Source organism: Coregonus clupeaformis, unplaced genomic scaffold (assembly GCF_020615455.1).
Source record: "Coregonus clupeaformis isolate EN_2021a unplaced genomic scaffold, ASM2061545v1 scaf0090, whole genome shotgun sequence".
In the NCBI taxonomy this organism is placed as follows: Eukaryota; Metazoa; Chordata; class Actinopteri; order Salmoniformes; family Salmonidae; genus Coregonus; species Coregonus clupeaformis.
Window position 1 is genome coordinate 365,441 of NW_025533545.1, and position 14,215 is coordinate 379,655.

At 44.4% G+C, this 14,215-nt stretch overlaps 1 protein-coding gene across 1 annotated transcript in view; it reads left to right on the forward strand.

Moving 5' to 3' along the window:
• The window catches only part of LOC121558849 (zinc finger and SCAN domain-containing protein 5B-like), a 38,155-nt gene extending 24,436 nt beyond the window's left edge, over positions 1-13,719 (forward strand). Inside the window, exon 2 of the mRNA XM_045213218.1 lies at positions 12,776-13,719. Coding sequence (XP_045069153.1) covers positions 12,776-12,924 — 149 coding nt within the window. The 3' untranslated portion in view covers positions 12,925-13,719. The remainder of the gene's footprint in view (positions 1-12,775) is intronic.
• Positions 13,720-14,215: the final 496 nt, after the last annotated feature.

Sequence of the window (14,215 nt, forward strand, 5' to 3'; positions counted from 1 at the left end):
GGAGTCTGGAGGGAAGGAGAGGAGGAGCATAGGTTACCTATACCAGAGAGGAAGAAGCGAAGCGAGAAGGTTTACTCCGCCCCAAAATCTTTCCACGTTAAGCAGATCATTAATTATTACCGAGTGGCTGCAGGATCTTTTCGGGATTTTTAGTCCGCTGCACTAAAAGATGTGGAGCTTCCCGAAGCTTCTTCGCATGTACGGATCACTGTGTGTCTATTCTACACGCTGGTCTGGTGCTCGTTTAATAAAGCTGAATCAGTGTCAACAAGATCACAATGTATTGTACATAACAGAACCCAATATAATAGCATAGTATAACGCTCCTGGAAGACTAAAACACCACCCCATTTTTCTCTCGTGGCCAGAACTCAACAGCGTGCTGAATACACAGGTAGGCTATGCTACAGCTTGGTAGGCTATGCAGGTAGGCTATGCTACAGCTTGGTAGGCTATGCTACAGCTTGGTAGGCTATGCAGGTAGGCTATGCTACAGCTTGGTAGGCTATGCTACAGCTTGGTAGGCTATGCTACAGCTTGGTAGGCTATGCTACAGCTTGGTAGGCTATGCAGGTAGGCTATGCTACAGCTTGGTAGGCTATGCAGGTAGGCTATGCTACAGCTTGGTAGGCTATGCTACAGCTTGGTAGGCTATGCAGGTAGGCTATGCTACAGCTTGGTAGGCTATGCAGGTAGGCTATGCTACAGCTTGGTAGGCTATGCAGGTAGGCTATGCTACAGCTTGGTAGGCTATGCAGGTAGGCTATGCTACAGCTTGTAGGCTATGCAGGTAGGCTATGCTACAGCTTGGTAGGCTATGCTACAGCTTGGTAGGCTATGCAGGTAGGCTATGCTACAGCTTGGTAGGCTATGCTACAGCTTGGTAGGCTATGCTACAGCTTGGTAGGCTATGCTACAGCTTGGTAGGCTATGCAGGTAGGCTATGCTACAGCTTGGTAGGCTATGCTACAGCTTTGTAAACACAATCTGCTCTAAAATGTATTCACTCACAACACTGTAGGCTACTTCGAAAACAATCCTGTATAACTCAAGAAGATATAAGTTATACATATATCCCCATGAAACTGACTGAGATCAAATGGTTACTATGCAGAATGATTTGATGCTTCGTGGATGTTTCACCGGTAAAACTTGAAGAATTGTGACGCACGATTGAATGCGGTGGGGTTTTAGTCTTACAGTACTGTTATGCTATGCTATTATAGTCGGTTATGGCCTGAGTAGCCTGTTCTCTACACGTAGAGAACATACAGATGAGCAGAAGTTTCAGGAAGCTACGGATCTTTGAGCGCAGCGGACTAATGCTGCATTCACGTCATGCCGAAAACTTGGAAATCTCCGACTTGGTTGCTGGCGGAAGAGTCGGATCCTGAGTTTCTCACATGGGAGGTACCAGAATAAACCAATAGAAAGCTCTACGCAAATAACTTACGATCATTTTCACTCGGAGGTCCCGAGTTTCTGACATGACGTGAACTCGGCTTAAAGATCCAGAAAAAGTCGGATCCGCAGCCACGGCCTAATTATTTATTTTTGTTTTTGAGGACTTTTTGAGGACTTTTTGTATGGTGGGCAACGAGAGAGTGTCGAATTTAGTCAAGATGAAAATGAATTGCTATTTTGATATGAGAGGCTTATTTGATCTAATAGAAGTTTCGTAATGTGTTGGTTGTTACGTGTGTACTGATGTAAGTGTGATGCATGTGCAATTTTTTTGTGGCAACTTTGAGAATAAATACTTTAAACACTTGATATCGGAGTTCTCCCTGTTGAAAATCAGAGACTGTCTATACATACGGTGCATTCGGAAAAGTATTCTGACCCCTTGACTTTTTCCACATTTTGTTACATTACAACCTTATTCTAAAATGGGTTAAATTGTTTTTTTCCCTTCATCAATCTACACACAATACCCCATAATGACAAAGCAAAAACAGATTTTTCGCAAATGTATTATCAAAAAACCCCTGAAATATGACATTTACATAAGTCTTCAGACCCTTTACTCAGTACTTTTTTGAAGCACCTTTGGCAGCGATTACAGCCTTGAGTCTTCTTGGGTATGACGCTACAAGCTTGGCACACCTGTATTTGGGGAGTTTCTCCCTTTCTTCTCTGGAGATCGTCTCAAGCTCTGTCAGGTTGGATGGGGAGCATCGCTGCACAGCTATTTTCAGGTCTCACCAGAGATGTTCGATCGGGTTCAAGTCCGGGCTCTGGCTTGGCCACTCAAGGACATTTTGAGACTTGTCCCAAAGCCACTCCTGCGTTGTCTTGGCTGTGAGCTTAGGGTCGTTGTCCTGTTGGAAGGTGAACCTTCGCCCGAGTCTGTGGTCCTGAGTGCTCTGGAGCAGGTTTTCATCAAGGATCTCTCTGTACTTTGCTCCGTTCATCTTTCCCTCGATCCTGTCTAATCTTCCAGTCCCTGCCGCTGAAAAACATCCCCACAGCATGATGCTGCCACCACCATGCTTCACCGTAGGGATGGTGCCAGGTTTCCTCCAGACCTGACGCTTGGCATTCAGGCCAAAGAGTTCAATCTTGGTTTCATCAGACCAGAGAATCTTGTTTCTCATGGTCTGAGAGTCCTTTAGGTGCCTTTTGGCAAACTCCAAGCGGGCTGTCATGTGCCTTTTACTGAGGAGTGGCTTCCGTCTGGCCACTCTACCATAAAGGCCTGATTGGTGGAGTGCTGCAGAGATGGTTGTCCTTCTGGAAGGTTCTCCCATCTCCACAGAGGAACTCTGGAGCTCTGTCAGAGTGACCACTGGGTTCTTGGTCACCTCCCTGACCAAGGCCCTTCTCCCCCGACTGCTCAGTTTGGCCGGACAGCCAGCTCTTGGAAGAGTCTTGGTGGTTCCAAACTTCTTCCATTTAAGAATGATGGAGGCCACTGTGTGCTTGGGGACCTTCAATGCTGCTGTACCCTTCCCCAGATCTGTGCCTCGAAACAATCCTGTCTCAGAGCTCTAAGGACAATTCCTTCGACCTCATGGCTTGGTTTTGCTCTGCCATGCACTGTCAACTGTGGGACCTTATATAGACAGGTGTGTGCCTTTCCAAATCATGTCCAATCAATTGAATTTACCACAGGTGGACTCCAATCAAATTGTTGAAACGTCTCAAGGATGATCAATGGAAACAGAATGCACCTGAGCTCAATTTCGAGTCTCATAGCAAATGGTCTGAATACTTATGTAAATAAGGTATTTCTGTTTTTTATTTTGAATACATTTGCAAAAAATATTTAACTTGTTTTCGCTTTGTCATTATGGGAAGATTGATGAGGATTTTCTTTTTTTTACCCATTTCAGAATAAGGCTGTAACGTAACAAAATGTGGAAAACGGGAAGGGGTCTGAATACTTTCTGAATGCGCTGTATTCATGAGGCTAGCATAAAGCATCTCACTCTCCATTAGAGGTGGTTGATGTCAACACCCCTCATCGAATATTCAAAAAAGTATTCAAATAACCAGATGTATCCACTGATCCAAAGAGAGGAATAGGCGGGAGCTTGACAGCCCAATGTTAGGGCGGAGACAGTTCCGCTCTGCGGACAGCGAATCCCAATGTTAGGGCGGAGACAGTTCCGCTCTGCAGACAGCGAATCCCAATGTTAGGGTGGAGACAGTTCCACTCTGCGGACAGCGAATCCCACTGTTAGGGCGGAGACAGTTCCACTCTGCGGACAGCGAATCCCAATGTTAGGGTGGAGACAGTTCCGCTCTGCAGACAGCGAATCCCAATGTTAGGGTGGAGACAGTTCCACTCTGCAGACAGCGAATCCCAATGTTAGGGCGGAGACAGTTCCGCTCTGCAGACAGCGAATCCCAATGTTAGGGTGGAGACAGTTCCACTCTGCGGACAGCGAATCCCACTGTTAGGGCGGAGACAGTTCCGCTCTGCGGACAGCAAATTCCATTATATCCAGTATCACCAATAGTGTGTGATTGCGGCCCCCCTCGAGCATCCCATTGGTTCCTTCATGAATGCCCACCCCCGAGCATCCCATTGGTTTCTGCATGAACGCCCCTCCTTGAGCATTACATCTTCATGCTTGTGTGACACTTTTGAATGTGGGTCAAAAGGGAAATATAAGAATTATCAGAGTTTTTTTGCCCCCGCCTGCTGTGTACCAGAGTCCTCCTTACCATCTAGCGAGAGGCGACACCAGTAGACCGTGTTCTTCGCTCCCGCCTGCCGAAAAACTGCCCACGCCGTCGTTAACAGAATTATTGGAAAACAGTGCCCGAAAGGTGTCTACCAGTGTTGCGCTAGCTAGCGACACCGTGTCGCCCCCGCCTGCTGTGTACCGGAGTCCTCCTTGCTAGCTAGCACAGTGTCCTTCGCACCCGCCTGCCGAACACCTGCCCTCGCCGTCGTTAACAGAACTACGGGAAAACAGTGCCCGAGAGGCGGGGTCGAAGGACACCGTCTACCGGTGTACTAGCTAGCTACCGTTGTTGGCCCTGCCTCTTCTTCTGTGGGGTTTATCGGCGGTTGGCATACAACGTTATGGTGCCTTACCGCCTCCAACTGTACTGGAGTGCCTCGGCCTGTCTTAGCATAAACATTTTAAATGTACCAATATATACAGGAAGGCCCACATGCAGTAACGCCCCGAATTGCGAGCCGCAAGTGCACCCTTCTCAGTATCTCTGCCTATACACACTTTAGGGTATTATGACATCTCCACTGTGGGGCTCTATACAGACTTTAGACATCACGGTTGAGGTCAATTTGAACCTTTAAGCCAGTAAATTCAAGACTAGGTAAACTAGAATCTGATTTCATTTACTCAATAAATTGAAGATAATAAGCTATGTATTTCTAAAGTTTTTCCATTTTTGAATTAGAAATTCTAATCACTTCTTGGTTTTCATGACAATGTTTTTATCCACAAGATTAAAAACAACTTAGAATTCATGAAATGGTGATCAGTTAGTTAAAAGTTTATCAATAAAATATAACTATAGCTGGCTATCAGTAAATCTACATACGAACCTATTCTACATAATTGTATCTCCGGTGTGATCCCCAGCAGTCTCCGTAGCCGATCATTCTCCGCCTGGTACTCCACTACCGTTTTCTCAACTGCCCCGAAAATCTCCACAGCAGCCGCCGTCAAACGATCATTAAAAAAGTCACGCAACAACTGTAGTTTAGACATTTTCAGTCGAATGAGAGTTCGGTATCCTATTTAGTTCAGACAGTATGTCTTTCTTTACTCCACACAAGGAATGCAAAACAAATTCGTTTCTAATCCTACTTCCATGTTCTAGTCAATGAATTTGATAAAATCCTTTGTTCTAGTGGGTGACGATCCCAGAAACACACAATAGCGCCACCAGCTGGATGGGAGGTTAATACTATACAAGGCAGCATACACGCCAGTAGTAAAGTAAAACGACGACTACATGTCGACAAACAGTGGTTATCATTACTATAGGATGATCTGGGAGAATACATTCTTAATCAGGAGTCGACGGTATATCATTACTCTATACAACATCAAATCAATATCATGAATGAGCAGCATTAGGTCCGAATTTATGATAAATAGTATTGGACAAATGTAAGGAGACTTTTTCTGGAATTACATCAGCCGACCATTCTGTCATCACCTTGAGACACGTTCCAAATCAAACGACCAGATATTCCTGTTTCTAATGAAGGGAAAAATTTAATAGACTTTGTAAAGCAGACCTGTGAATTTCCTATAATACTCTGTACTGTTTGATCATTACCTCATCATTCAAATCAAATCAAACTTTATTTACATACAATGTTTTACGACATTAAATCTATCATAGATCTATTTATCAGTTTGTGCATGGTAAGGTTCTGCTTAGACCGAAACTTATCCTGTGTCAGTCTGTATTTGTGTAGTTAGGTGCTCCTTGCGAATGAAGCCTTTCTCACAGTCACCACATCTAAATCGTTTCTCTCCTGTGTGAATCCATGTGCATGGACAGATTTCCTTTTTGTTTGTCACAAAAGGGGCAGGTGCAGGGTTCCCCCCATTGGTGCGTTCGAATCCAATGGTGGGTTGGCATCCAATGGTGGGCTGCTGTCAAGTCCCCGTGTAGCTCAATTGGTAGAGCATGGCGCTTGCAACGCCAGGGTTGTGGTTTCGTTTCCCACGGGGGGACAGTATGAAAATGTATGCACTCACTAACCGTAAGTCGCTCTGGATAAGAGCCTCTGCTAAATGACTCAAATGTCAATGTAAAATGAAAGTCCAACTGGGTCACGGCTGAGCTGTGGCTGTAGGCATTGTTTTGATTGTCTGGAGGGTCACAGGGAATTTCAAAACCCCTTAGGTGGGTCACAGTGCCAAAAGATTTGAGATCCACTGGTTTAGAGTCACTCTCTCTGTTCTCTACAGTCTGGGTTTGAGGAAGAGTCAAGGACCAAAGTGGGTCCTCCTGATCACATTCACTTTTCACACAGGAAGGAGTGAATATGAACTCTATGATATCAGCCTCTAGCCCTTGAAGCTTCTCTTCCTCCTGACTGGTCCTGAGTTCCTCATGTTCCTATATAATCTGTGTGGGCTATGGGTCCTCCTGCCCCAGACTGGGGCTCCACTCCTGCTGCTCAGGGGGAACCTCCTCTTCAGAGACAGAGAGCCGCATGGAAGAAGAGAATAACATTATCTATATACAACAGAATTAAATAGAACACATTTACATTTTAGTCATTTAGCAGACGCTCTTATCCAGAGCGACTTACAGGAGCAATTAGGGTTAAGTGCCTTGCTCAAGGGCACATCGACAGATTTTTCACCTAGTCGGCTAGGGGATTAGAACCAGCGACCTTTCGGTTACTGTCTCAACGCTCTTAACCACTAAGCTACCTGCCGCCCCAACACTTCAATTATACGCGCAGATGATAGATCTATATAGCCAAGTGGGCTCGAATCTCCAGTGGCATAGATAAAGCTTGTGCCTGAGGTCGAGCAGAGGGTCCATTGACAAAGGGTCCATAGACAATACGGTACATTAACTATCAACCAACCTTAATGTGGTGATACTTGGGTCGTTTCACCTTTTGGGTAATGTAACTTGTAGGGATTTGCATCTTTCCCGTTCAAGACGACTCGGCACGTATCTAAATACATGTTCTCCGACACAGGAACGATACGTTTTAGTTTGAAAGGATTCAGTGCAATTCGGTTTGATTAGAAGAACAAATCGGTGGGATTCGGTTCGATGCGATACGATGCACTAAAATTTGTTGCATAAAACACATTAATATTTCATTCTAAATTCCATTCTACTGCTGATGGAGCTGGGCCTCTCTGAGCTGGATCTGTCTGAGCTGACGTGTGTGTGTGTGTGTGTGTGTGTGTGTGTGTGTGTGTGTGTGTGTGTGTGTGTGTGTGTGTGTGTGTGTGTGTGTGTGTGTGTGTGTGTGTGTGTGTGTAAATGATGTACACTACTGTTCAAAAGTTTGGGGTCACTTAGAAAAAAATGTGTCCATTAAAATAACATAAAATTGATCAGAAATACAGTGTAGACATTGTTAATGTTGTAAATGGCTATTGTAGCTGGAAACGGATGATTCTTAATGGAATATCTACAGTACATAGGCGTACAGAGGCCCATTATCAGCAACCATCAGTCCTGTGTTCCAATGGCACGTTGTGTTTGCTAATCCAAGTTTTTCATTTTAAAAGGCTAATTGATCATTAGAAAACCCTTTTGCAATTATGTTAGCACAGCTGAAAACTGTTGTGCTGATTTAAAGAAGCAATAAAACGGGCCTTCTTGAGACTAGTTGAGTATCTGGAGCATCAGCAATTGTGGTGTTCGATTACAGGCTCAAAATGGCCAGAAAAAAAGAGCTTTCTTCTGAAACGCGTCTATTCTTGTTCTGAGAAATGAAGGCTATTCCATGCGAGAAATTGCCAAGAAACTGAAGATCTCGTACAACGCTGTGTACTACTCCCTTCACAGAACAGTGCAAACTGGCTCTAACCAGAATAGAAAGAGGAGTGGGAGGCCCCGGTGCAAAACTGAGCAAGAGGACAAATACATTAGAGTGTCTAGTTTGAGAAACAGACGCCTCACAGGTCCTCAACTGGCAGCTTCATTAAATAGTATCTGCAAAACACCAGTCTCAACGTCAACAGTGAAGAGGCGACTCAGGGATGCTGACCTTCTAGGCAGAGTTGCAAAGAAAAAGCCATATCTCAGACTGGCCAATGAAAAGAAAAGATTAAGATGGGCAAAAGAACACAGACACTGGACAGAGGAAGATTGGAAAAAAGTGTTATGGACAGACGAATCGAAGTTTGAGGTGTTCGGATCACAAAGAAGAATATTTGTGAGACGCAGACCAAATGAAAAGATGCTGGAAGAGTGCTTGTAGTCCCCTGTAGCTCAGTTGGTAGAGCATGGCGCTTGCAACGGCAGGGTTGTGGGTTCGTTTCCCACGGGGAGCCAGTATGAAAATGTATGCACTCACTAACTGTAAGTCGCTCTGGATAAGAGCGTCTGGTAAATGCTTGATGCCATCTTGAAGAAGGAAGGCTATCACTCCATTTTGCTATACCCTGTGGATGGCGCTTGATTGGAGACAATTTCCTCCTACAACAGGACAATGACCCAAAGCACAGCTCCAAACTATGCAAGAACTATTTAGGGAAGAAGCAGTCAGCTGGTATTCTGTCCATAATGGAGTGGCCAGCACAGTCACCGGATCTCAACCCTATTGAGCTGTTGTGGGAGCAGCTTGACCGTATGGTACGTAAGAAGTGCCCATCAAGCCAATCCAACTTGTGGGAGGAGCTTCAGGAAGCATGGGGTGAAATCTCTTCAGATTACCTCAACAAATTGACAACTAGAATGCCAAAGGTCTGCAAGGCTGTAATTGCTGCAAATGGAGGATTCTTTGACGAAAGCAAAGTTGGAAGGACATAATTATTATTTCAATTAAAAATCATTATTTCTAACCTTGTCAATGACTACATTTCCTATTCATTTTGCTATATTTCCTATTCAAACTCATTTCATGTATGTTTTCATGGAAAACAAGGCAATTTCTAAGTGACCCCAAACTTTTGAACGGTAGTGTATGTCGACACCGCTAACAACCCAGCAGACGAAATCACGAGATGGAAAACTCTGGCTGAGCAAACCCGAGTGAACCACTGGACTCAAGGTCCACCCTTCCTGCAACAGTCACCTGACACCTGGCCTGTGATGCCCAGTACTGCTAGAGAAGAGGACACCACTGAATGTCGCAAATCTACTTTCTGCGGTCAAGTCACCCTTACTCCTGATCCTGTAAAGGTAGACTGGAGCACGTCTCACAGTTGGAAGATCTGTGAGTCTGTGTACCAAACTATGATGCCAAATGATGGTGATCCCAAGCCCTCAAGGCCGCAGAGCTGTCTCTGAAGCATCGCAGAAGATGTGGATGTCGGTGGGCACTGCGGCACTGTCTTTGTTTGGAGGGACGTAACACCTAGGGATAGTTCGCGCTCCCGCTCCTTCCACTGGTCCTCTGTAGCTCAGCTGGTAGAGCACGGCGCTTGTAACCCCAAGGTAGTGGGTTTCGATCCCCGGGACCACCCATACACACTCAAAAAAAAAATGTATGCACGCATGACTGTAAGTCGCTTTGGATAAAAGCGTCTGCTAAATGGCATTATTTTTTATTATTTAGTAGGGGTGCCGGTAAGAGGGGGTCGTCCCATCCCCGCTCCTTGTTCCAGAGCTCCTGTACCAGGATCTTTTCTCTCGTCGTGTAGAGGATGATACAATACATGGCCAAAGGTATGTGGACACCTGCTTGTGGAAAATCTCATTACAAAATCATGGACATTAATATGGAGTTGGTCCCCCCTTTGCTGCTATAACAGCCTCCACTCTTCTGGGAAGGCTTTCCACTAGATGTTAATGTACATGTTAATTGTCCTTATATGATTTGAGATGCCCTGGTGTTATTTGACTTGTAAAACAAGTGTCTGATGTGTGAAACCTGCTAATTCTTTGATCAGTTGTGTTTCTGTGCATTTTAGTATATATCACTTTTCAAAAAAATTATGTTGGACCTTCTCTGAAAATGACACTCCTTTAAATGAACACAAAGTCCATACTCTACCTTCAACATGACAATGTTGTCACTGAACCAGTATTATTTATTATGACAACTAATGCATATTTTCTTGTTTTTATCCCATTTCCTATGAAGGGGTAATGTACAGGGGAAGGAGGCTGCTTTTCGGAAGTGGTGTGGAATGGTTGGTGAGCTGCGGTCACTCCTACCAGTTCCAGTTTCCTGTATTGGACGTCACAGCTACAGTTTCCAAGGTTACAAGGAAGAGCATAATGAAGCAGCTGGGCATGTCTGTTTCCTGACAGGGACAACATCAGACTGGCAGTGAAGAAGGGGTGTCGTCTGATCCTGTAGAGACGTTTTTACGGTTGCTCACAGAGTTGGAGTCAAAGGGGCCCCGAGACCCCAAGGACTGTCATATCCTGTAAGAGAATTGAAGACTGTTCCTTGCTGTAGAAGGTTTTCCATCATTTCCTTGGGGAGAAATCTGTGCATCCAGCAGAAGCAGAGGACACACTGGGAAACAGGCTTTTCAACATGTACCACTCAGAGACACCCGAGCACATAAAACTGCACATCAACGCAGCCTTGAAAGATGAGTCATCTTATCTCAGAGTTGTGATGGCTACTTCAGCACTGGGAACGTGGGTAGACTTTAAGGGTGTCCACCATGTAGTCAACTATGGACCACCTCCACACCTTGAGTCCTGAGCTGGGAGGGACGGCGCAAGATAACATTCACTTATCCTGCACCATGGAAGACAGCTTGTTGGCGTTTCAGATAAGGTGAGACTGTATGTGTCAAACAGTACCAGCTGCAGGTGGGTGAAACTGTTACAGCTCTTTTGATGATGAGGTCACGCAACCCAATATCACCCAAACATGACTACTGTGACAATTGCGTTACCTCATGCAACTGCAAGGACGTATGTGAGGGCAATTCAAGTCCTTTTGGAGAGGCATGCAGGACAACAACTACAACCAAGGCACGCTGTTGAGTGAAGAGCATAGGCAATACCTGAGAGAGAAATTGTAGCATCGACTGATAGTGTCTCAATGTAGTCGCAGGTACACCCCGCCGACACTCATCACAACTCAACTCCATTGAGATGTACAGTACCAGTATTTTCTACATTATAGAATAATAGTGAAGACATCAAAACTATTAAATAACACATATGGAATCATGTATTAACCAAAAAAAGTGTTAAACAAATCAAAATATATTTTTATATTTGAGATTCTTCAAAGTAGCCACCCTTTGCCTTGATGACAGCTTTGCACACTCTTGGCATTCTCTCAACCAGCTTCATGAGGTAGTCACCCGGAATGGATTTCAATTAACAGGTGTGCCTTGTTTAAAGTTAATTTGTGGAATTTCTTTCCTTCCTAATGCGTTTGAGCAAATATGTTGTGTTATGACAAGGGAGGGGTGGTGTACAGAAGATAGCCCTATTTGGTAAAAGACCAAGTCCATATTATGGCAAGAACAGCTCAAATAAGCAAAGAGAAACGACAGTCCATCATTACTTTAAGACATGAAGGTCAGTCAATACGGAAAACTTCAAGAACTTTGAAAGTTTCTTTGTAAAGTCGCAAAAACCATCAAGCACTATGATGAAACTGGCTCTCATGAGGACCGCCACAGGAAAGGAAGACCCAGAGTCTGCAGAGGATAAGTTCATTAGAGTTACCAGCCTCAGAAATTGCAGCCCAAATAAATGCTTCACAGAGTTCAAGTAACAGACACATCTCAACATCAACTGTTCAGAGGAGACTGCATGAATCAGGCTTTCATGGTTGAATTGCTGCAAAGAAACCACTACTAAAGGACACCAATAAGAAGAAGAGACTTGCTTGGGCCAAGAAACACGAGCAATGGACATTAGACCGGTGGAAATCTGTCCTTTGGTCTGGAGTCCAAATTTGAGATTTTTGGTTCCAACCGCTGTGTCTTTGTGAGACGCGGTGTGGGTGAACGGATGATCTCTGCATGTGTAGTTCCCACCGTAAAGCATGGAGGAGGAGGTGTTATGGTGTGGGGGTGCTTTGCTGGTGACACTGTCTGTGATTTATTTAGAATTCAAGACACACTTAACCAGCATGGCTACCACAGCATTCTGCACTGATACGCCATCCCATCTGGTTTGCGCTTAGTGGGACTATCATTTGTTTTTCAACAGGACAATGACCCAACACACCTCCAGGCTGTGTAAGGGCTATTTTACCAAGAAGGAGAGTGATGGAGTGCTGCATCAGATGACCTGGCCTCCACAATCCCCCAACCTCAACCAAATTGAGAAGGTTTAGGATGAGTCGGACCTCAGTGTGAAGGAAAAGCAGCCAACAAGTGCTCAGCATATGTGGGAACTCCTTCAAGACTGTTGGAAAAGCATTCCAGGTGAAGCTGGTTGAGAGAATGCCAAGAATGTGCAAAGCTGTCATCAAGGCAAAGGGTGGCTAATTTGATTTGTTTAACACTTTATTGGTTACTACATGATTCCATATGTGTTATTTCATAGTTTTGCTGTCTTCACTATTATTCTACAATGTATAAAATAGTAAAAAAATAAAGAAAAACCCTTGAATGAGTAGGTGTGTCCAAACTTTTGACTGGTACTGTATATACGGTGGAGTTGAGTTTTTCTCAGCTAGTCTAAAGGCTGTATAACCTCTATCCTCCAGACTCCCTGCAGCTCTCCCTCGCCGTCTCTCACGAGGAGGTTCCTCCTGAGCAGCAGCACTGTGAGCAGGAGTGGAGCCCCAGTCTGGGGCAGGAGGACACAGAGCCCACACAGATTAAAGAGGAACAGGAGGAACTCAGGACCAGTTAGGAGGAAGAGCAGCTTCAAGGGCTGGAGACTGATATCATAGAGTTCAATTTCACTCCTTCCTGTGTTAAAAGTGAATGTGATCAGGAGGACCCACTTCAGTCCTTGACTCTTCCCCAAATCCAGACTGTGGAGAACTGAGAGTGTGACTCTAAACCAGTGGATCCTAAACCTTTTGGCACTGACCAACCTAAAGGGTTGTGACATTCCCTGTGACCCTCCAGATAATCAGAACAATGCCTCCAGCCACAGCTCAGCCGTAAGCAGCGACCCAGTAGGACTTGACAGCAGTCCACCATTGGATCCCAGCCCACCATTGGATTTGAACGAACCTGGACCTGCCCCTTCTGTAGCAAAACATTCTCTTCAAACAAAAAGGAAATTTGTCCATGCATATGAGGATTCACATCATTTAGCTGTGGTGACTGTGGGAAGAGCTTCAATCGCAAGGAGCACCTAACTAAACATATACTGACTCACACAGGAGAGAAACAACATGGCTGCTCAGTCTGTGGTAAAAGATTCACTCAGAAGACTCATCTGCTGAAGCATATGGATAATATCCACAAAGAGAGGAAAGAAGAAAGAACATCTTCAGTCAGGAAATGGGAATAACAAGGCAGGATGTGGACAACACTCTTAGGAAAGGAGAGCAACTCCAGACCATTCATACTGTGGGTCTCAGATAAATAGATCTCTGATGGATTTAATGTTGTAAAACATTGAATGTAAATAATATTTGATTTGAATTACATTTACATTTACATTTTAGTCATTTAGCAGACGCTCTTATCCAGAGCGACTTACAGGAGCAATTAGGGTTAAGTGCCTTGCTCAAGGGCACATTAACGTCATTTAGCAGACGCTCTTAGCCAGAGCGACTCACAAATTGGTGCGTTCACCCTATAGCCAGTGGGATAACCACTTGAATGATGAGGTAATGATCAAACAGTACAGATTATTGTAGGCAATTCACAGGTCTGCTGTACAAAGTCTATTGATGTTTTCCCTTCATTAGAAACAGGAATATCTGGTCATTTGATTTGGAATGTCTCTCAGGGTGATGACATAATAGTCGGGCTGATGTTATTGATACATTATATTAAATACAATTCATTTGTCCAAGAGTATTTCTCATCAATTCTGACCTAATACTGCTCATTCATGATATTGATTTCATCTTGTTTAGAGTAATGATAAACAGTTGACTCCTGATGAATAAATGATTCTCCCAGATCATCCTATACTTATGATAACCGCATTTTTTCTACATGTAGTTGTCGTTTTCCTTTAC